Genomic DNA, 25,104 nt, shown 5'->3' with positions numbered 1-25,104 from the left:
GTCTGAGCCTTCTAGAGTCATCCAGAGTTAAACCCCGCACTTTTACATTATCAAAAAAATGGAGTTAATATGTTCGTTATTCTAGTACTGCCAGATGAAACAATATTTTTATACAAATATTTATTGGAAGATAGTGTAATTTTGGTTTTCTTGAGGTTAGTGACTAAGTTATGTTCCTTTGAGAAGTTCGGGATTAAACTACGTTCATTATGCAAATAATTTTCAACCAGATCAAAGTAATGAATAATCTGTCTATTATCAGTATGCTGGTGAATTTCTGATAAATATAAAAAATTCTTGGTAGGTCTGACGTGTAAAGAACAAATAAAAGGGACGCAAGGACTGATCCTTGAAACTATACGTTTTTAATAAGAAAAGCTGTCATGTGTGTGTACGATTCCATTCCAGGTATACGATGTCGGTAATTTTGTCAATTAACATTAAAATAAGTGAAGAGACAACTTACCAGGATCCGAGGCGTCGAGGCTCTGCTGGGAGGCGGGGGGCTGCGATAAGGGCCCGGGGGTTCCCGGTGACCGCACGTCGTCGTTGACTGGTCCCCCGTAGCTCAGCGACGACGAGGGGGGCCGCTGCAATCAGAAACAATACTTCGGTATAAATGATGGGGCCTTATCAATTCACCGATTAGGCAGGAGGGTCATTTTAAATCAAAAGTTTATCAAATATTTAAGAACAAAAAAAAAGTGTCAATACTACGACAATTTTTGATCAAGAAACGACATATTTGATATTGAGTTGTTGCAAGATATAGAAATTAAGAAATGTCTAATTAATAAATTATATTTTTTAAAAATTTTGTTATTAGATCATGCTTATTTTTCTATTTTCACTCATACATATCGTAAATTTTTTATTAATTATAATGCATAACTTAAATGAATATGAAGGACGTTTTCTTGCTTTTTTACAAATATTGAGATAAAGTGTCATAAGAGTCCTTGTGTCTCGTTTTGTTTTTTTTTCATAAAACATTAATCAAGTATTTTCCTCATTTGAGTTAAGATAAAGTATAATTTTTTTAGGGCAATTAGGTCATGAATTCCAGCTGAGTATTTTTTAATTAAATTTCAAATATTTATTGTCTTTGCTAGGAAAGCAGTCTATCAATCATTTATTCCAGGTATCTTAGCCATTAAATATTTTTATCAATTTCTTGAAGTTTTATGTAATATTTAACTATTAGACAATTTTTTGTTAACATTGGCTTTGTAAACTGAGTGCTGAGTGATATGAGGGACATTTTCTTATTTTTTTTTACAAATATTTAAATTAAATAAAATATAATTTACATAATGGATAACAGGGAAATTTTGTTATTTATGGTCCTCTAAAAGAATTAAATCAGTTATTAATTAAATGAACATTAACAATCAAAATTTTATGAAAATCTTCATATTCAGCCATAAATACCCTGTATTATAAAATTAGTTAAACTTTTTCAAAATATATAAATTTTGATGCATAACTTAAAAGAAGACGATATTCTTATTTTTTTGTAAATATTAAAATAAAACAGAGAGGTGTTTGCAGATAAGACCTTAATAGACCTTTGCTTCTTTAAGAATCTCATTAACATAATAAATATCAGGGACATTTTATAATGTTAATTTCTTATAATATTAACTATCAGCACGATTTGCCTTGTTTCTACTATTAAATAAGAAAAACCTTTAATTGCAATAAAAGTATTATAATAAAAACTAGTTTAGCTCGATCATCGATTAAATACAATTTTTTTAAAATTCATTTTATGAAAATATTCACTGCTCATTAAGTATTAGGCCGATTTTACTCTAGTTTCGACTAGTGCATAGGAAAAACTTTAAAATGTAATAGAAATAATACAATAGGATATTAGCTGCAGTAACAGTATTTTTTAAATGTTACTAAATAGACACTAATTTTGTTAATGTTCTCAAAAACATTAAATCAACTTCCTTAATTCAGCTTCCTGGAAGAAATGAATAAATATTCCAGGAGTTTAAATGACTCAAAGCTACCTCAGCTTTCTGGAAAAAATTGGAAATAAAATTTCAATTTCTTGAAAGAAATAACGAATTATTCCAGGAATTTAAAACACTCAAAAAAATACTTCAGCTGCCTGGAATATTTAGAAATGAAACCTTAACTTACTGGAGAAATTAAAAATTAGTCCAGGAGTTTAAAATACTTAAACTCAGTAACTTGGAAAAAATTGTAAATAAAAGCTCAACTTCCTCCTCTAAAACCTCAAGTTTCCTTATACATCTATCACCATGTTACAGAAGTCTTAGGGATGTTCTTAGTCCATAAGTAATTATTCATAAAAATTAAGACAATGTGTTTGTTAGGCATTTAAGTTATGCATCAAAAGTCAATAATGACAATCTTGTTTAAATTAAGAAAAAATCTAAAATCACTATTTTTTTCCACTAATTCCAATAAGGTCAATCTGGACGTATTTATTTTGGTTCACTCTTATCATAAAGAAAATAATGCATTAATGTCCTTGGATCGTCTATACTAATTTATTGTGTCTAAGTTTTTTTTTTAAAGAATGGCCCTCTTTAATTGTCATAAATCTAGAAGTACTCTGACAGGCCTTTACAGACTTCAAAACACAAAATCCAAAATTCAAAAAGTGCCTTTCATAACCCCTTAAGTTATGCACGAAAAACTAAAAAAAAAACCTGGTTAATTGGTCCGCACATTATGCTGCCGCCCTCGCATTTTTCTAACGGACATGTTTGCATTCATCCGACGTCGCGTAAACAGACCTGTTATTATTGTGGCCGTCAATTAAAAGCGTATTACATAAATTCTCGTCTCTTACTGCTTCCACATGTGGGTCAGTCAGTAGAGCAGCAGCAGCAGAGAAAGTGCCCCCCTCGCTTGATTTATTATCGGACATGAGACATGACACCCTGCCACAGACCGGGTGTATCGTAAATCCTACTTTTCATGTTACCGTACACGGATGATTGTCAGGATCACTTCATTTTTAAAGGAATAAGGTTCTTTAGTTTTAATGGAAATGGAGCTTCTCATCTCATAGGAATATAACAGTTATGCATCAATATTGCTTGAATTTTATTGGAGATAATTGGAGCCTTAAGGCTGTAGATGAGATTGTCACCGGTAAAGATTAAGGCCATAGGCCAAGTGTTATTAAATGAATATTGAAGAAAACGTCTTCAATCTTAATTTAAATTATACACTAAGGGGACAAATAAGGACCGCTCTGGTTGTTTATTGAATTTTTTTGACTTCTATGCATAACTTTAATGGATACCAGCCGTATTCCGAAAAAAATTTGTCGAGTTATAAAATTTAATATCTAGAAAAGTCTATGGTTTTAAGGTACGTATCAAGTACATATCTTTGAGGTCAATAGAACTAATAAATCTTAAAATTAAAAAATCGCGCCAAAAAATTTAAAAAATTTTAAATTTAAGTAGTGATAAAACAAAAATATCGAATTACAGACAGTTTTGTCAGCTTGTTCAAAAATTTTTAAACAATTAATAAAAAAAAAAGAATCACAAATTTCTCAACTAAATTTAATGCATTGTGAGACTTGGTTTTAGGAAAGGAAGATCTACGCAGGATGCAATTAAACTTTTACCTTCACAAGTATCTGATGCACTGAAGTGAAGATCTTTCAAAAGCATTTGATCCTGTCTGTCATAACAGAAATTCTCTTTAAAGGCTTGATAACATTAAGGTTGAGGATTGTGAAATACCCGAAGTACCATCTTTTAAATATCTCGATTTTAAAATTGACAATATATTTAAATGGGACCTTTATGTTGATAAACTGCTGCAAAAGTTAAGGGGACTTCTCTCAACATTCAAGTACCTTCGAGACTTTTGACTACCTAACATCTTAAAATTGTACAAATGTACAAATTATACAATGGACAAAGCCATTTAGTTTATGGTATTTTGGGATAGAGTTTCTGTATTAAAATTATATGTATATTCAAAAATTAAAATCAATTCAAAAATAATTTTTAGCAGAGACAGAATATATCTCACTGACCTCTAAGTGCTTAGAAATTATTAAATATATAAATAAAAACAAAATAGAGTTAAATATTAACCGAAATTCATCTACTAAACAAAACAACTTGGCATATCCCAACCATGACTCGTGAAACTTATACTCAAAGGAGCTTAAAAAATTATGCTCCAAGATTTTATAACATACTCCCTAATGATGGTAAGCTTGGTAATAAATCTTAAATATATCCAATAAGTACTTTTTGTTTTAAACTGCTTTTGAAATATCAACTTACAAATATTATCGTTGTACTGATTAAATCCTGAAATGAACTTTCTAATCGGAATATAGTCTGTTTACGGAATAAGAACATGATTAAAAAAAATGACATTTATCCGATTATGTAACCACAAATTACGTACAAGTACTCATTTTGCTCCAATGATAAAACGTTAATTTTTTTATTTATTATATTGGTTAGTAAGTATTTATTATGTATATTGTTTTTTAATAAACATTGTTATTTTTATTATTATAAATTACTTTAGGTGAGAGTAAGTTAAAGTAAATGCATGTTTTCCATGCATAACTTTATTGGACACTAATAGCAAATTCTTTATTATACATAAGAAACCCAATGGGTCAGCTAAAATTTATAAGAAAAGAAAATCGGGCTTGGATTTGTAAAAAAGTTAGAGAGTAAGATGAACAAAAGTAATCTTAAGTCATTATTTAATTTTATTGATTTAATTTAAGATTCAAGCCTAATTTTATTTTTTTTTAAGTTTTTGCAGCATTTTAACTAGCGTTTCTGTACAATTAAACTAAGATATTTTAAAAACAGTGCCTTAAATCATAATTTTGCAGGAGTAATTTTTTTTCCGAATTAAATGGAGAATCCAACAGTTGACTTCTTATAAAAAAATATTTTATCGCCCTCTGTATGTTACGCCACTGGCAATTTTTAAAAAAATTATTTTTAACACCCTGTATTTTAGTTATTAAATATTTCTGAAATATGCGGCATGTATCCAATAAAGTTATGCATTAAACTTGACAAACGTGCACTTATTTAATAGTCATAAATCTAGAAGTCTCCCGAAAGACCTTCATAGACTTCAAAATTCAGAAAGTGCGCTTCATAATTTAAAAGCAAATTCTTTATTATACAAAGAAAACCCAATAAGTCAGCTAAAATAATCGTAAATTGACCCAAAATTAAGCACAATAAATAAAAAATTTTCTTCAACTGTGGGAAGTTTGTCAACATTTCCATTATTTCTTTAAGCCTAAGCAATAAATGTTTCGTCTATTACCCAATAACCAATAACGTGAGCATTCATAATTAATTATTTAAGCCAAATACTCCTTAACCCGCTTACCACCGTATCGATTACGTTGCTCATTCCAAACATATAAACGCGTCGATTATTCCGTTTGCGTATACGTGACCGAAATAAAATAAAATACGGTTTAAAAGTGAAAATGCCCTAAAGTTAATAAAATAATTGGTAAGAGCTCACAAGAGAGGAAAAAAGAGAAAAAGCTGTTTATAAAATATAAGTAGAAAAGTTAGCGCAGTCGGACAACACCGACCCACAGGCTCCATCTATCAATTCCAGTTCTTTGGCAGGATTGTTTCCTGCTGCATCAAACTAATGGTCCCAGCGGTCAGAGTAAACTTCGCAGGAGAAACAGTTTAATGGAATCCGGGACCGCGGGGGCCATTAAAATGAAATACTACAGCCCGGACCGGTTCTGATTCTCCTACGCTTTTCCTCTATATGTGTATGTGTTTTTTTTCTCTTTTTTTTCGGACTTTTGTCTCGCATCGAACCCCCCGGATCAATCTTTCCTAATATATTGTTATTGCTTTCCTTTTTCTTCATATTATTGTATTAGATATAGACGAGGCCGGAGGGAGGGTACTTGATGCATAACTTTAATGGATATCAGGAACGTTTTAAGGGAATCTTAAGGAATTCAAATAAATACAGATTTATGAAACGCACTTTTTTAACTTTTAGCTTTTTATTTGAAAGTCTATTAGAATTATAAATAGTATAATTAGAATTCTATTAGAATTACTAAGTAACCGTTTTGTCACATTTAATGCATAACTTTAATGGATACAAGTCGCATATTTTTATTATTCAAAAAAATGTTTATAATGACTCAGCTTAATGACATGAATTTAATTTTTTTAAGGCTTAAGGTAAGAGTGCACCAGAATAAATTTGTCTCGGTTGACTATCAGATTAAGCAATTTTTATCAAAATCAATGAAAAATAAGAAAACTCAACTTCGGCCTTCGATGCATAACTTAAATGGCTATGAAATATGTTTTCTTCATTTTTGTAAATTATTATTTATGATTTGGTGTATGGGAATTAACCTTGATTTAGGGAAAATATCTGTAAGATTTATGAAAGAGAGAACCCTTGAAAAAGCCATGCCGAGAGACCTCTGTAACCTGGGGATGGATATATATGGAAACTTGAGGGTTTAGAGAAAAAAATTGGGGATTTTTCTTCACAGTTTTCCAAGCAATTTGAATATTATTCAGTGTGTCAGTTCCTAGAGTAATTTTTAATTTCTTCCAGAAAGTCAAGAATATGAACTCGATAGTTAAGCAGAATTTTGTTACTTCTTGTAGTAGTTTGTGCTTTTTTATTCATTTGGAAATAGGTTTTTTGGGAAACCAATTTGTTACAGGTAGAACTGTAATTTTTTTAAATAATTTAAAAAACAACTTTTCAGACAGTTGTAATTATTCAGGGAGCTGAGAGTTTTTTAGTGTTTCAAGTTCCAGGAATATTTTTTTATTTCTTCCAGGAAAATGAGGTTTTATTTTCAGGTATCTGGAGGAGTTTTAGTGTTTTAAACTCCTGGAATATTTTTTTAGTTCTTTCCAAGAGTTGAGGCTTAAGTTATACAAGCAGCTTAGTTATTTTTTAATATTTTAAGTTTATGGAGTATTTTTTACTAACATTAAAATAAAAAATATATTTTAAATGTATAAATGTAGCATAAAACATAAAAAGTTTAGCAAGAGACTATATTTGAATAATAAAGAAAAATGCAATATATTATACACAATTATAATACATTATATACCTGCAATGCATAAGTATGTTTTTTCCATTAAATGTTTCTCGTACAAAAATCGTAGTCTAAAAGACATATGTTATAAAAAAAATCAGGAAATTAAACAACAAGAAAAAAAATTATTTTTAAGATACTCGCACTAAAATTACATAATTAAAGTATTATTACAAGCAAAAAGTCATAAGGACAAGAGAAAAGAAATAAAATATAAGTACTAATTTTTAATTTCTTCCAGGCAGTTGAATTAATAAAGGTTTTTAAAAGGATATCTAAAAACAATTAGTGACTTTTTAGTGACACTTAAAGTACTTTCACTGCAGTTAGTATTTAAGTGTATTTTTTTTATTATACTTTTAGGATTTCCCTATTCACTAGTCAAAACTGGAGTAAAATCGACTTGATAGTAAATGAACAGTAAATATTTCTATAAAATGTTCATACTGCGGCTGCATACTGTGCAAACCATTTACGGCTTTAAGTTTTAAGTGCATAACTTACAGGCTTATGAAACGTACTTCCTTAATTTTAAACTTTAAAGTCCTTTAGGGTATTTCTAGGCTTATCACAATTAAATAGAGATATTAGGTCCAAGTCTAATGCATAACTTTAATGGATACTAGCCGCATATTCTTTATTATTTAAAAGAAATAAACCTGCTTAATTAATGTGATAAGAGTGGGCCAGAGTAAATTTGTCCAGGTTGACCATCAGACGCCACAGCTTAATTAAAATCAGTGAAAAATCAGAAAATCTAATTTCGACGCTTGATGCATAACTTAAATGGATATGAAATACGTTTTCTTAATTTCTATAATTAATATAGTGTATTAGTAGTTAGGAAAATTTCCCTTATATCCATAAGAGAGAGAGAGAGGGAAAGAATCCTAGGAAAAGCCTTTTAAACATCCTAAAGACTTCTGTAATATGAGGATAGAAAAGGAAGAGGTAGCTTAGACAGTTCTTAGTGTTTCAAATTCCCGGAGTAAAAAATTCAATTCCTCCAGAATATTGAGGTTTTATTTTTAATTTTTTTCAGTTAACTGAGAAAGTTTTTAGTGTTTTCAGTCCTTGAAATTATTTTTAATTTTTTCCAGGAAGTTAAAGTTGTATTTCCAAATTTTTTTAGGTAGCTTAGGTTAGTTTTCAGTGTTTCAAGTTCCTGGAGTAATTCTTCACTTCTTCCAGGAAGTTGAGATTTTTTGCAAATTTTTCCAAGTAGTTGACGCAGGTTTTAGTGTTTGAAACTCCTGGAATAATTTTTTATTTCTTGCAGAAATCTGAGGCTTAATTTCCAAATTTTCACCAGTGCTTTTCTAGTAACACTTAAAACACACTTTTACTGTAGCTAGTCTTACTAATATAAAAAATAAATAATACACTAGATTATTTTCATTAAAACTTGAGGTTTTCCTTATTCATTAGTTAAAACTAAAGTAAAATCGGGCAACAGTTAATGTAAAATGAATATTTAAGAAAAAATAGGTTAAAAAAATTAGTGTTTCTTTGGTGACACTAAAAAAAACACTTTTGCGGAATCTAGTGTTTAAGTGTATTATTTTTATTATGCTTTTAAGATTTTCTCATTCACTAGTGGAAACTAGAGTGAAATGGGCGTAATAGTTAACAGTAAAACTTTTTATAAAATGAAAATGAAAAAAATTAAATATATGTTAAGGTTTTCCCTAATTACTCGTGCAAACTAGAATAAACTTTGGCATAGGTAATTATCAATGCGATCTCATCTAACCAGATGGTATCCATTAACATTCTTGAGTGACATTTGGTTTAGCTCTGGGTTATACCAATTATATAATAATCAAATTTTTAAATTAATTAAAAGAAAGAAAAACAAAAAAAATAAATAAATTATATTAAAAATTTTACAGAAAAACAGTAGCAGCTGCAATTAAAATAACCCAACATTCATAGAGATTATTTTTCAAAAATGAAAAAAAAAATAAAATTTACAAAAAGAAAACAAATCTTTAAGAGATATAAATCTACTTTACCAAAATACCTCTGTTAGTACTAAATTAACTCATAATCTTGTTATTTATTATAAAAATTAGTAAAAGGTACACACTTTTAATTCCTGAAAGTATATCAAGGACAATTTCCTATTTCTTGCAAATCATCTTCAGCCTCATCTATACAAAACATCTTGATCCCAGTTTACGTAGATTTAATTTTGCTGACCTGAAGCACAATCTATAAGAGCAAACTATTTCCCCAAAAACTAGCATGATAAACGTCTTTTAATAAACGTCCCACCTAATAACTCCCTCTCGGTTTTTCCAACTTTTCAAACAAGAAAAATTACCATAAACGTGCTCCCCATACATTATTTGAAGAGGATAGTGCAAGAGCAGCAGCAGCAGCAGCAGCAATAAAAACGAAGGCAGGTCTCAGTCGGGCTAGTGTTATCGCAGACAGCAGGATAATTTAATTTGTCGAGGTAATATATAGCCAGTAGCGCAAACGGTGGTATGATGGCAGTGCCGACGCCTTCGTGGCGCTCATATCCTGCTTTTCTCGGTGGCTCTATCCTATCCGATCCCAAATCTCTGAACGGACGAAGGTGGGGAAGAACGGGGGTGGGCCACGTGATGAATGGGGTCCCTCTTAAACAACCCCGTCGACCCACCACCGTATCCCCGACGTTCTCCCGTTTCCTTTACCGATAACGGCGCAACACCTGAACGGTTTTCCGAAAATGGGGTTCTACCTACCGGATCGATCGAACCTCTGGAAATTTACGCAGATCGAGCGGAAAATGCTGGATTTCGAAACGAACATTCTTCGGTTCAATTTATTTGTCAAAATTAGAATTACTCGAATCATCAATCGAACCGCGATTTTCGATTCGGTATCAGGAGTCTATGCATAAATTAGCCGACTGTGATACAACCCTATAAAGTTATATAAAAACTGAAACTAATAAAACCTATACTAATAGAAATGCAAGAGGAGTTGTACTTTAAAGTCGTTAAAAAATATAACATTTATGGTATTAATACAATATAACAAAAAGTCTCCGTTTAACTGGTAAAGGATGCTGGACTATATACAGAAATCATAGAGAAGAAGTTTGAGATAGAACACCGATGGTCAAAAATACGTCGTTTCCAAAATACAGGGTGTCAAAATTTTTCAAAAAAATCGAAATTTACCCTTAAAGTCTTAAAAACCGCTTTTAGCTATTTTAATGAAATTTGTATAATTGCAGGTGATTTGACTTCTCCAAGGATGGACTTGCAGTACATGTGTTTTTTTAGAATTTTTTTTCTAAACACTTTATTAATGCCTAACAAAAAGGAGCTCTTGTATTTTTGCTCTCCGACGCACTGTTTTTGTGTAAAAAAATTAAATCCATATAAGGGTCTTGTATTTGTTTAAAAGGATTAGATTAAAAAAGTCCAATTATTTTTAAACAATTTTAGATATAAACGTTTTTTGTATCTCAAAAACTTTTTCAGTTTAAGGTGAGTTTGTCATTCAAGGTTCAGAAGTCACCAAATTTGAAGATTTTAAGACAAAATTCTAATTTTATGAATTGTATTATCTGATGAATATTTTTGGTCATAATTTGAAAACCACTAAAAATATTTTCATAATTTTTTAATGACAAAATAGTAGGATTCCTGAGGATAAATTTGAGGGGAAAAACGTCACTTGGAACTAAAAATTTGTTTAGTTAAGGCATTTTTGGTTGGGCGACTATTTTTTGCTAATTTTTGTAAGTTTATTAAAACAATTTTTACGAAAAATTACACGTGAAAAGAGTCCAATTATTTTCTTACTTTGTACTCAAGATTTGAACAAAACAGGCCTTTTGGTTGGAATTTTTGAATTTTATTGTAAATATTTTTATAAAATAATTGAAATATTTTTAAAATAATTACATATAAAAAAGTCCAATTATTTTCAAACAATTTCATATATAAATATTTTTTATACCTTAAAAACTTATTGAGTTTAAGGCGATTTTGTCATTCAAGGTACAAAAACTACGAAATTTGAAAATTTTAAAATCAGATTGTAAATTAATAATTTAAGATGGCATAACTTAAGAACAACTAGAAATATTTTTTTAAATTCTTGCACCACAAAATAGTGGTAGTCCTGTGGATGAACTTGAGCATAAAAACGTCATTTTAAATTTAAGATTTGAGTAGAAAGGACATTTTTAGTTTAACCACTTTTTTTTGCTAATTTTTATACAAATTTCTCAATTTTATTGCAAATATTTCTATAAAATAATTGAAGTATTGTCAAAAAAATTATACATAATAAAGTCTAATTATTTTTAAACATTTTGATATATAAACATGTTTTGTACCTCAAAAGCTTGTTGATTTAAACGCAATTTTGTCATCCAAGGTACAGAAACTATAATTTATGATTTTTATCGGACATTTTTGATCATAACTTAGGAACCACTGCAAATATTTTCATAATGGTTACACCATAAAATAATGAAATTCATGTGGATAAACATGAGTGTAGACACGTTATTATGAATTCAAGATTTGAATAGAAGAGGCATTTTTGATTGGACCACTTTTTTTTGGCTCGTTTTTCTACCAATTTCTCAATTTCATATATTTTAATAAAATTGTTTGGAATATTTTTAAAAGAATTACACATAAAAAAGTCCAATTACTTTGGAACAATTTTATGTATAAACTTTTTTTTAGCTTAAAAACTTTTTAAGGTAAAGACGATTTTGTCATCCACGGTCCAAGAACCATCGAATTTAAAGAAATTAATACCAAAATGTAATTTTATAATTTTTATTTTTTAACGGGCATTTTTGGTCATAACTTAAGAACCACCGAGAATATTTCTGTTATTTTTCACAGCAAAATAGTGCGATTTTTGAGCATGAATATAAAAGTATAAAACAAGTTTGAGTTAATAAGTTTGGTATTCTGAGGTCTTTTATCTATGAGGTGCTTATCCATTAATTCGTAAAATATTAAATGATGAGAGCCCAATTAGACACCGAACGTGCACTTTTTCTTTACAAATATGTAATCTAAACTAAAGTACATCTTGTTTTGTCAAAAAATTATAAAAAAGGTCCCGTTTTTACTAAGTCTTACGTTTTTAAGTAATAATGAATAATGAACTAATGGTTTTGTAATTTAGGTCAAATATATTTCTTATTTTGGTTTAGCTAATTATATCTATTAGATATACCTAAAACTATTATTGTTGTTTAATAATCTGGTTCAGTTTAGTAGCTTTAAGCTAGACTTGCGCCAGACTTAAACTGTATTAAAACAAAAATTAATTATTGTATGGGAACATTTTCATTCATTATGTACATTTTCATTTTAAATAAAAGTTATTTATTTATTGTTAAACAACCGATCGCTAAAGGTGGTCTATAAAAATATCATATGGGATGCGTACCACAAGGAGCTATTTTATATCATCTCCTCTTTATCATTTATTCAATCAATATAATTCTTGCTCCTAAATAATGTAAAATACAAGCGTATACTGATGACATAGAAATCTATGTTTCTTTTAATTATAAAATAAACCGATGAAATAAACGCTAATCTTCAAATAATTTAAGAATTATCTACTAAACCTAAAACTAAATACTAACAAATCTAAACTATTACCATATTGGAAGTGAAATCAAAAGAAGCGCTAAATTTGTATCCAGTGCAAAAAATCTTGGTTTAACTCTAAGCGAAGATCTCAGGTTTAGTGTGCAAGTTCAGAATAAAGCAAGAAAAAGCTTTTCTGCACTAAAACTATTAAATATAAAGCTTAGCGTATTTTAAGCTATTCGTTAAAAAAACTCTATGTGCTTCATTAGTGATCTTACATTTTAATTAGGGTAACTTTATATACTCTGGATAAACACAAAATCCAAAGGCTACAGAACGCATGTTGTCAAAATGATCAGGTAAGGAAACATTAAGGAACTGCCTTAAAATAAAATTTCCCATGCATAACTTTATGAGGTATGACCCACATTTCCTTTTACCGACTCCCTACGCCCAAGCACAATATTATAATGATTTTCCAAGCATTGTAATGTGAAAATCCTTTCCATTACGTTACACAAAGATATACATACATACGTACCATCCAGGTATAAGAAGTGTCGTGTTTTCATATTTTTTGCATGTGTGCCCGTGCTTGGGACCCCCGAACAACACGGAAAAGTGGAGTGTCATGTCTCCCGAGGTCCCCCGGGGGAAGGGTGGTGAGCAAAAGGCGCATATGATACCACTCTCAAGTTTATTATTTATCTCCTGGCTGCACGGGAAACCGCTTTTCTCTCGTTTTTTTTTTCATTTTTTTTTATTGAATTTGATGCCATAAGTGCACCGTCGTCTCGTTCACGTACGTACCCCGTTGCGGCATATTATAAGAGTTTTTGGCCTTTTTTTTTACTTATGCTCTTTGTACGAGGGGGCGCTCACGCACGCCCTTGTTACCGCAAAACCTGAACCGAGCGAGATAAAATATTGAAATAATATACATTTAGTGTTATAGATTCGAACCAGATATGCTGACAGATTTATGATATTTTAGGTGATTTATGGACGGTTTAGTTTAGACGCGTGACGGACCCTTATGTGGAATGTGTCTTAATATATGAGGTGGCCACAGTATGGACGATTTATGACTTAAAAAGGAGACAAAGCTGAACCAGCTTAAATAAAAAAAAAAAAAACATTACAATGATTGAAAATATTACACTGAGAAATTTTTCTGAAAATTTAATTATAAGAGAATAAAGTGAAGGAACAATGAAGAAATGTAAAAAACGCACTTAGAAGCATAACAGCTGTATAAAAAACCCTAAACCAATGTGAAAATAATTCTCGTAAACAAACGCTTTTAATATTATGGATAATTTTAGCTGAAATCTTAATGTGGCTTGGTCAGCTATACAGAATTGGCATTTTTGTATCAACATATAATAACCGAAATGTCAAAATTTAAATCCGATTCTGCAAGGAAAATTGCTTTAAACGTAGATAAGTGGCAACCAAAAGAATTCTCTGTATGCTTGTTTAATTAACCGTTTTCCTAAATTTAATAATTTTTTTAAATTCTAGTACCCGTTATATGAATACAGATCCTGACAAATAATTAATACTTATTACTTAATTCTTTGTTAAATTTTGCAGTAAGAGCTAGAGAAAATAAATTAATAATATTTAAAAAAATACGTGCAAAATAATAAAGAAATTAAAAAAACGCATTTAGAAGACTAACAGCTTTACGGAAGACCCTGAATAAAGGTGCAAATAATTTTCGCAAAGGAACGCTTTTGCTGTTTTTAAATAATTTATGATGAAATCCTTATACGAATGGTAATGGAAAATCCTTATACGAATGGAAATGTATAGAATGAAGAAAAAGTTAAAATAATCGAAATCGCTTGAAAGAAAGAAAATTTTCAAATAACAAAAGTATCCTGTAATTATCTTTAAATTATCAACGAATTTTCTTTAACTTTGTTCAGTTAACCGTTTTCCTAAATTTAATAGTTTTTAAGATTCCAGTGCACGTATCACCTCCTATATGGTTACAGATATTGATAAATAATTAATAATTATAGCTCAAAATCTTCGACAAAGCTTACAGCAACAGGTAAAAAAAACATACAAAAAATAAAATAAAAAACAACAAAGAAATTAAAGAAACGCACTTAGAAGTCTAACAGCTTTGTGAAAAACTTTGAATAAAAATGAAATTAATCCTCGTAAAGCAACACTTTTGATGATTACAGATAATTCAGGGCAAAATACTGATATGACTAACTTAGATACACAGGGTGGCGCATTTTAGTGACAAGTCACAATAACCTAAATGTCGAAATGTAATTATTATTTTTTGCCTAAAAATTAAAAGCAGAGAAGTGACAAACTCAAAGAGTATCTTGTTTCTAAGTTTAAACTATCAACCACCTCTCTGCAACTTTATTCAATTAACCATTTTTTTGAATTTAACAATTTTTTAGATCCACGTACATTTAAGTTCCTGGATCAAAGGAAAATTACGTCAACTATCCGGAATTAATGAAAAACGATTTCAAATTCCTAGAAGAATTAAAAACTTTCTTTTACTGCCTTAAATAAAGAAGTATATTCATGCTTGAAATTCATAGGAAATCAGTGCAAATTCTAGAAAGAAATGAGAAATAGTTTCCACTGCCTAGAATTGATGACAAAGCGATTTTAAATTCCTGAAGGAGTGTAAATAGCCATCGACTCACGAAAAATCTTAAAGAATTTTTTTTATATGTAGAACAGATCCCAATACATAATTAATTCTTATAAGTTAAATCTTTAGAAAAAAAAACTGTAAATAAACAAAAATAAAGTGAAAAACAATAAAGAAATTAAAGAAACGCATTTAGAAGCCTAACAGCTTTAAAGAAACGCTTAAATAAATAAGTAAATAATTCTTGTAAGGTAACGCTTTTGATCTTTAGGGATAATTTAGTATAAAATGCTGATATAGCTAAGTCAATTGTAGTACAGGGTGGGCCATTTTGATGATGGTTTAAAATAATTGAATGATCTAAATTTAAATCCGACACAATCATTATTTTCACCTAGAAAATTGTTCCAAAAATAGCTTTTGCCAAGTTGTCTTATGTTAAACAGTTTGAAGCACACCTTTGACTTTTAAAGTTTTTGTTATGGAATTTTTAATTGAATTCTGCAACTGTGATAAAATTGGGGGATTGATACAGTCGATAGGAATTTTGGCGCCCAACTGTGTTAAACTTTAAATGTTTTTCACAGAATACGTCCCTGTAACTAGCATTTTATACTTTTAAAATTCATTAATTTAATATTTTTAAATTCATTATTCTTGTATCTCTTTTTTTAAACAGGTTCCTGTAAGTGTTATTTTATTTATATGGCCCTTTTTTATTCAGAAAGGCGATAAATGGACTAGAATTTGTGCAAAAAAAGCCTAAAGAAATTTTTATTTAATTAATTTAGAAAAAAAAAATAAATTGCTTGGATAAATTGTACTAAAAAAATTGTTTATGAGAATATAAAAGCCTTAAAGCCATTACTGCAATTGGCCATTTACTAATTATTTTCCAAAAGAAAAGTATATAAAACATCAGAAGCTTTTATTAAAATACATTCCTGTAAGTATAATTTTATTTATTTATAAGTCTTCATCTTTATGCAGGAAGTCTATAAATCGACTTAAAAGTGTGCAACATAAAATACGAAAATAGGGGTCCAATGATTTTACTAGAAGAATCTGAGGTCCAACTTTTAACCCTCTATCTCTCTTATTTCTAGAGATATGATCATTTTGTTCCTAGACAATTTCAATTTTTATAAAGCAAAAAGTATACTTTCCTGATTTTAAATGTAGTGGAACAAGTGCTGAAATAGGTCTATGTGAAAATTTAAAAACAAATTCCTGTGTTACTCAATTTATTTATATGGCCCCTTCTTTATCTAGCAAAGATATTTTTTTTGAGATTCCTGGACGTATATCATTCTGTATAAAGATACAGATTTGAGTAAATAACTGATAGCTTAAATACTTATCAGAGTTTGCAAAAATAGCAAGAAAAAAATAATTAAGAAACTTAACAGCTTTAAATAAACGGTTTAATAATTATGAAAATAATTCTCATAAGGCAACGCTTTTATTGTCTATGGATTCAGAATAAAATGCTGATATGGCTAAGTCAGAAATACAGAATGGATCACTATGGTAATAATTAAAATTAATTGAAATCCGATACTTCTGCATGCAACGCGATTTCCCAATAACCTTCGCCCCATTTCGAAATGCCCACTCATCTTTTTTCGTTAATTATCTCCTAAGAGAACGTGCAAAATTCGAAATTCACTGCTCAGTTACACAGTCGGGCCCCGTCAAAGTGGCAGCGATTCATAGAAACCATAAAAAAAGTTACGAGCCCACAATAACCGTAACTGTACACTACCCATACTCTGTAGTCGATTTCGCATCACTTTTACGACCTAATTTTGTTGTCAAATTGACCGAACATCGATGCTAATTCGCGCCTATTAGTTAAACTTATTGTTGTTGTTTTTAATGGTTTTTAAATTTATTAGCATTAAGGATGTCACAGTCAGTGAGATTTTCTGGGTGTCATCTGCTAAGCGAGCACAGCAGATAGGACTGGCGAGTTTAATTGTTCTAATTGAAAACTACTCCAATTTATGCAGTGTCAATAGTTGACAGATGTGGCGATGAAAAAAAAACACACACTTTTTCAGTCAAATTGAATAATTTAGCGTGGGCAACGCTGAATGTAGCGTTGGCGCACATGTCGATAACCGGAAGTAGGAAACGCTCGTTACACACCACTGGACAATAAAAGGTATTTACCGGCCGTGCGCTAACTGGTTCGCACTTTTTGCCCGGCTTTTTTAACGCACACCTAGTTATATTTAATGAAACATATACAAGGTGCTCTACCGGCAACTCTAATTGATATTCCAACTGTTCCGTCGATTAATGAACTGTGAAGTTGTAATGGTTCGGTTTTTTCAGCGAAATCCACAATTTGTTATGGACGTCGTTTGTTACTCCGTATGACTTTATTTTTGTGCCAGGCGAACCGATAATTGACCGGTAGTTTTTTCTTCTGTATTTCTTGTCAAGCCATCGAAGATAATGATTTTTTTTTAAAGTATGTAATGAAAGCATCCGCTAATTAATTTTAATAATTTAATTATGATTTATTTATGTTCCACTAATTAATTAACCCAATAAAAAACAAGCAAAATGTCACAGACCATAAACATTTTGGTGCCCAACATGTGGGTAATATTGCCTTTCAAATTACTTGCATCTAGAATAATCATTTTAGTCACATAATAATATGAATCAGAGTTTTCTGGGTTTGCCATCTTCAGGCCTTGCAAGTAATTAAAAAAAATCATTGATTAATTTTAACGGTTTGAAAATATTAAAATTTGATTTTGTCGCAACCAAGTTAATTAACTTATGTTCCAATAATTAATTAACCCATTAAAAAACAAGCAAAATGTCACAGACCATATACATTTTGGCGCCCAACATGTAGGTAATATTGCCGTTCAAATTACTTGCATCTAGAATAATAATTTTAGTCACATATTAATATGAATCAGAGTTTTCTGGGTTTGCCATGTCCAGGCCTTGCAAGTAATTAAAAAAATCATTGAATTATTTTAACGGTTTGAAAATATTAAAATTTGATTTTGCCGTAACCAATTAAATTAATTTTAATTAATTCATGTTCTAATCATTAATTAGGCCAATGAAAACTTAACAAAATTTCGCAGATTTCAGTCCATCGATATACATTTTGGCTCCCAACATGTGGATATTATACCTTGGCAAATTACGTTTTGCATCCAGAAAAATCATTTTAGGCACGTACTCATATCAATCAGGTGTTCTGAGTTTACCATCTTCAAACCCTGCAATTTATTTAAGAAAATCATCAATTAATTTTTTGAAAAATTGTTTGAAAACATAATAATTTGATTTTCTCGCATCCAATTGCACATAAAGTCCCAAATATGAAATGAGATCATTTACTAATTAAATGCTAAGTTTCCAGTTGTCTACTAAGGTGTAGTATAGAAATTTTAAATATTAAAAAAAAAATGTAGCACCAAGTTTTTTATGGTTTTTTTGATCAAAATATTAAAATTACCAAGAAAAAAATTATTTTTTTAAATAATCTCTATGTATCTTTAAATAATTTTTAAATTTTCCAGCTAAAATAAACAATTACTTTTATTTGTATTCTATAAAGTCCCCAAGAATTATGTTTTCTTCCATTGTGTTTAGTTACCTATTTAATTTTCTTTTCTTTTACTATTTAAATAAATAATAAAATTTAGAGAATTTTAAGCTAAAAAATATGTACATTAAAATATAACGCTTGTATTTTTTTCTCTGTAAAATTATTTTATTTATATACATTTTTATACATCACTTTTAGTATAAAGGACTCATACTGTACGATAACTATAACAGAAAATTAAGGAAATAATAAAATGTATGAACAAAAATTCAAAACTTGTTCATTTTCTAACTACAAATTTAACCAGAACAAAAATCGAAAATTTAGTTTCAAAGTGCCATAAATTTTATAAAAATATCACAAAACACTAGAATTGCGATTTCAGGAATTTGAAAATTAAATATATATTTTTTTCTACGTGTGTAATTCCGGATAGCTCAGAATTACTTAACTTTTCTGAGTTATTAAAATATATCCCAAGGCGTAAATTTCCGGTAATGAAAGGTTAATTAATTTGTTTCAATTTTTAAAATATAACCTTAGGTTTTAGTTCCAGGCACATGATAATTAATCGTGTTTTCTTATTCCAGGCAGTTGAGTAAAAACATGTAGCTTGTAATTCTTTAAGAATTAATTTTTGTTTGACTCCGGACAATTGTAAATTATATTTTAGGCAATAAGAAATAAATTATATTTTTTTAATATAGGCAGTTGAGCACAAAAATGTGAGGTAAGCTTGCAAATCCTAGCACTTAAAAATTAATTAATTTCTTAATTCCAGATAATTTAGCATAAAAATGTAATCCAAGATTGTCATTCCAGGCAGTTGAACACCAAAGTACGAGCTTATTTTGCAAATTTTAACATCAGTAACTTAATTATTTTTTTTAATTATTCAATTTTAAACTTAGCTTTTAATTTCAGGTAAATGTGAGCTCAGATGGTAATTCCAGACCGTGAGGACTTATTCCTAACTGTATTTTCTTAATTTCATGCAACTTGAGAATTATATGTATGTTCCAATGTCAGGCAATTAAGAGTTAAAAAGTTAGTAATTTTAGATGAATGCAATTATAAATGAACTAATTTGCCTAGGCAGTTGAATATAAGAATGTAAGCTAAGCTTGCAATTCTTATTTTAATTCCATACAATAATGAATAAATTATTTATTTTTATTCCACGCAAATAAAAAAAATTGAGTTAGGTTTGTGATTCTAGGCAGTTGAAAATTAAGATCTAAGCTTTTAATTCCAGGCAATAAAAAATTAATTAAAATTTGTTATTTTAGGCACTTGAAAATAAAATCTTATTATTTCGGGGATCTTGAAAATTAATTATAATATTTTAGTTCTAGCACTGAAAGCATGAAAGGCATAAAAACTATACAATTCTTATTCCCATTTTTGTCCTGGATTTAAAAAAATATGATCCACACTGGTTAAGGACTAACTACTTTTGTTAATTCCAGAGAGTGAAAGCATAACAATGCGAGATAAAGAATTTTAATTCTAGAAACTTACGAATTTTTTTTTTTTGATAATTCCAGGCATATAACCATAAAAATATGACCTAAGTTGATAATTCCTGGCATGAATTAATTATATTCCAGGTATGAGTTAAGCAAACAAAGTGAGCTAGGATTGTATTTCTGAGCAATGGGGAATTAATTAAATGTTTTAATTTAAGCAATTAAAAAATATATATTATGTAAGTTTATAGTTCTAGCAGTTTAGAAGCAGAGGATTATATTTCCTAAAATCCAGGCATTTGATAATTAATTACATTTCATAAATTCCAAGTAATTAAGCATAAAAAAAGTCAAATAGGTTTGTGAAAGGCCGCCAATTATTTATTTTTTATAGGCACACGAACGACTTGCAGACAGCACATCGAACATAGTTATAATTTGCAATACTGGCTCAGCATACTCTTTACAAAGCCATAAGTGTGACGTTACGTGCTCTTTTATGACGTTTTTTGAATTTTACTAAAAATTTTTTATTTGCTATAGTCTAAAGCATTTTGGAAGATATTACCAATTACATTTTGCTTTACGTCAGCCAAATTTGAGAAATGCGAGTGAAGCTGCGAGTTTTGGGCTAATAGCTTGTGATCTATGGTAGCTAGAATTAAAAACAAACTAAATTTTTTTTCGTCCATATCAATCAACACTAAAATGTTGGTAATAACCATTAAGGCTCTAAAGCTCTATTGAAGATATTTCAATTCTCTGAAATTTTGAGTCCAGGAGTGTCCGTAAGAAGCAAAAAACTTTGTCTGCAATTGACAAGTGAATATATTGGGTTCTAGTAGTCCAAATTTAGAAATTATTGCTTTATTGACTAGTCTAAAGACTTTTTTAGTCTTTTTTAAAAACAATATTAAAATCGATGCTCTAATAGTCAAGATATTGGAATTCTTATTCCAGCAGTGCCTGTAAGAAGCAAAATACTTTGTCTGTTATTGACTAATGAATATCTTGAGTTCTAGTAATCTAAATTTAGAAATTATTGATTTATTGACTAGTCTAAAGACCATTTTAGTCTTTAAAAAAAATGACGAAAATCGATGCACTAATAGTCAAGATATTGGAATTCTTAGTATAGGAGTGCCTGTAAGAACCAAAAAAATTTTGTCTGCAATTGACAAGTGAATATCTTGGGTTCTAGTCATCCAAATTTAGAAATTATTGATTTATTGACTAGTCTAAAGACCATTTTAGTCTTTAAAAAAAATGACGATAATCCAAAATCAGAAATTATTGATTTATTGACTAGTCTAAAGACTATTTTAGTCTTTCCTAAAAAAATTATTAAAATCGATGCTCAAATAGTCAAGATACTGAAATTCTTAGTCCAGGAGTGCCTGTAAGAAGTAAAAAACTTTATCTGTAACTTACAAGTAAATATCTTGGGTTCTAGTAATCCAAATTTAAAAATTATTAATTTATTGACTAGTCTGAAGACCTTTTTTGTCCTTTTAAAAAAAAAATTAAAATCTATGTTTTAATAGTCAAGATATTGGAATTCTTAATCCAGGAGTGCCTATAAGAAGCAAAATACTTTGTCTGTTATTGACTAGTGAATATCTTGGGTTCTAGTAATCTAAATTTAGAAATTATTGATTTATTGACTAGTCTAAGGACCATTTTAGTCTTTAAAAAAAATGACAAAAATCGATGCACTAATAGTCAAGATATTGGAATTCTTAGTCCAGGAGTGCCTGAAAGAACCAAAAAAATTTTGTCTGCAATTGACAAGTGAATATCTTGAGTCCTAGTAGTCCAAATTTAGAAATTATTGATTTATTGGCTAGTCTAAAAACTTTTTTAGTCTTTTTTTTTTAAATTATTAAAATCGATGCTCTAATAGTCAAGATATTGAAATTCTTAGTCCAGGAGTGCCTGTAAGAAGTAAAAAACTTTATCTGTAACTTACAAGTAAATATCTTGGGTTCTAGTAATCCAAATTTAGAAATTATTAATTTATTGACTAGTCTGAAGACCTTTTTAGTCCTTTTAAAAAAAAATTTAAATCTATGTTTTAATAGTCAAGATATTGGAATGCTTAGTCCAGGAGTGCCTATAAGAAGCAAAATACTTTGTCTGTTATTGACTAGTAAATATCTTGGGTTCTAGTAATCTAAATTTAGAAATTATTGATTTATTAACTAGTCTAAGGACCATTTTAGTCTTTAAAAAAAATGACAAAAATCGATGCACTAATAGTCAAGATATTGGAATTCTTAGTCCAGGAGTGCCTGTAAGAAACAAAATAATTTGTCTCTTATTGACAGGTGAATATCTTGGGTTCTAGTAGTCAAAATTTAAAAATTATTGATTTATGGACTAGCCTGAAGCCTTTTTTAGTCTTTTTTGAAAAAGTCACTAAAATCCGTTCACTAGAAGTCAAGATAATGGAATTCTTATTACAGGAGTGCCTGTAAGTAGCAAAAAACTCTGTCTGATATTGACAAGTGAATATCTTGAGTTCTAATAGTCCCAATTTCAAAATGATTGATTCCTAGACTAGCCTGAAGATTTTCACATTGTTTTTTGAAAAATTCTCTAAGATCCGCGTACTATAACCCAAGATATTAACATTTTTAATACACGAGTGCCTGTAAAAATGTAAAAAACAAAAAATTCACATAACACTTAAAAAATCAAAGAGTTTTCAAATAGAACACTATTGAAGAGATTTCACCTGTAACATAAAATGTCACAAGAATCGCTAGTGTGTGTGACAACCTTTACATCTGTAAGCCTCCTTTAAAGGCTTCTTCTATTTCTTCTGAAGACTCTCTTCTTCTTAGAGAGAGTTAACTCTTTTAAATTCGATTAAATTGCTGATAATTTGTAAATGCGTTAATGGCTTGGCAAAATGAAACAATCGGAAGTTGGTTTATTGGTGATGAGGTTCGAAAACCGAAATCGCCCAGTTGACAATTGCCGCCGCAGTGATTTGATTAAGCGAGAGGGCCCACATGGTGAAAGATCAAGCACGAAAAATGCGTTTAACACCCGCACGGCATCCCAATATCGTCTAGTTAAGACGGTTGTCGCCGATTACTGTCCGGAAATTAAATAAAATCCGGCCCTCTCCTCGGTTTGTCGAAAACGGATCAACTCCTAAACGAATAATGACGGACGGGTTTGAAAAGTGAGGGCGCAAAGAGGAGCGCGAGGGGGAAGAGGAGGAGGTACACATTACTTGAAAAGTGGCCAATTCGCTATTTGCATAAGGGCGTTTAAATCCCCCCGAGGTCGACTAATTCGAGATTTGACTGACGCTCAGATTAGATTTGTTGCTCCCCCTACGAACAGGACTTATCCATTTTCTAGCATTTAGTTAAAAGTCAATTATCCGATTCACGAGGGTGCCACTCTCCTATATATATATATATACACTGGTGCAATTGTGAATCAATTCTGTCTCGCTCGTTCCCATGCTCTTTTTGTCTTCTCCTCTTGTACAGTCAAACGAAATTATTCAAATGTAAAATCTTTACCCTTCCGGTTGGCGTTTGCTGGCTGATCCGGTTAGCGAACCTTTGTAAGAATTATACCAAATTAAACAAACCGAATGAATTTTCTGAGGCTTATTTTAGCACGGATTCCTTTTGTTCGGTGTGCTTCCTATACATTGTCTGATAATGTTTTGATTTTAATTAATGGGCTTGTGTTGCCTGAATAATGAACTAATTTGAATTTTAGGGAAATTTGTGTACCAACATAAAAACAATTTTCTTTGTCTTAAGAAAATATAGAAAGTTTGGCAACGTATCGGAGGCTACGGAACTCAAATAATTTGATTGTTTTGGCATTAAACGAAATATTTTTTTTCTATTGATCCCTAGTAATATAGCGAAAAATTTGTTTAAAAATTATATTACAAGCATGTTGAATAATCCGGAATAAAAAATTAAGAACTAAAAAACAGCCATAACTTAAATCAAATGAAGCCATTTTATAACTTTTGCAATGGTGCTCAAACACTTAAACATTTCCTAACAGAACGTCGTTACTTAGAGAAAAATAGACAAATATGTAACTTTCTTGGCAAATATAGCTAAAACATGAAACAATATTTAGAAAAAGCTACAAACGTCATTCGTTTAATATAACTTTCACTTTCAAATGTGTATGGTAAATTGTAAAAAAAAGCTACTAATTATGTAATTGAGGGATACGTAAGGGTGTAGGTGCATATTTATTTCCGCTGTTCAATATGCTGTCTGCAAGTAAGTCTTGCTTCTAAAATTTTTATTATTTAAAAGTGAATTTTTGCAAATGGTCTCCTAATCTTTTGGCAACGTCGTGGTTCAACATGCTGTCTTCAAGGCTCTCTTGCTTGAGTGCATGTAAAAGAAAATATTTTTTAAAAACTAAAGTCGGCCATAAAAAACTTTAGCATGTGACAAAGTCGCGGTTGTAAATGCTGTCTATAAGTCTCGCTTCCTGGATTTGTTGGAGAAGGTTTGTTTTAATTTTAAATAACACGGCTATATATGCTGACAACAATTATTAATATTATTATTATGTTATTAATTAAATAAAAATGCATCTAGTGGTAAATAAAATTAATTTTTAATTAAAATACACAAAAATCACAAAGAATCTTACGCTTTCTTGTACAAACGAAATTTTTAAAAGTGAATTTTGGAAAATAGTCTCCTAATCTTTTAGCAACGTCGCGGTTCGAT

At 29.8% G+C, this 25,104-nt stretch overlaps 1 protein-coding gene across 1 annotated transcript in view; it reads right to left on the bottom strand.

Moving 5' to 3' along the window:
* Positions 1-466: 466 nt before the first annotated feature.
* Positions 467-25,104, bottom strand: part of LOC126735273 (homeobox protein homothorax-like) — a 199,594-nt gene continuing 174,956 nt past the window's right edge. Inside the window, exon 8 of the mRNA XM_050439221.1 lies at positions 467-608. Within this exon, the coding sequence (XP_050295178.1) occupies positions 597-608 (12 nt within the window). The 3' untranslated portion in view covers positions 467-596. The remainder of the gene's footprint in view (positions 609-25,104) is intronic.

The sequence above is a fragment of the Anthonomus grandis genome, chromosome 4, assembly GCF_022605725.1.
Source record: "Anthonomus grandis grandis chromosome 4, icAntGran1.3, whole genome shotgun sequence".
Lineage (NCBI taxonomy): Eukaryota > Metazoa > Arthropoda > Insecta > Coleoptera > Curculionidae > Anthonomus > Anthonomus grandis.
The sequence above is the reverse complement of the archived record's forward strand: the minus strand, read 5'-3'. Positions and strand labels throughout refer to the sequence as shown.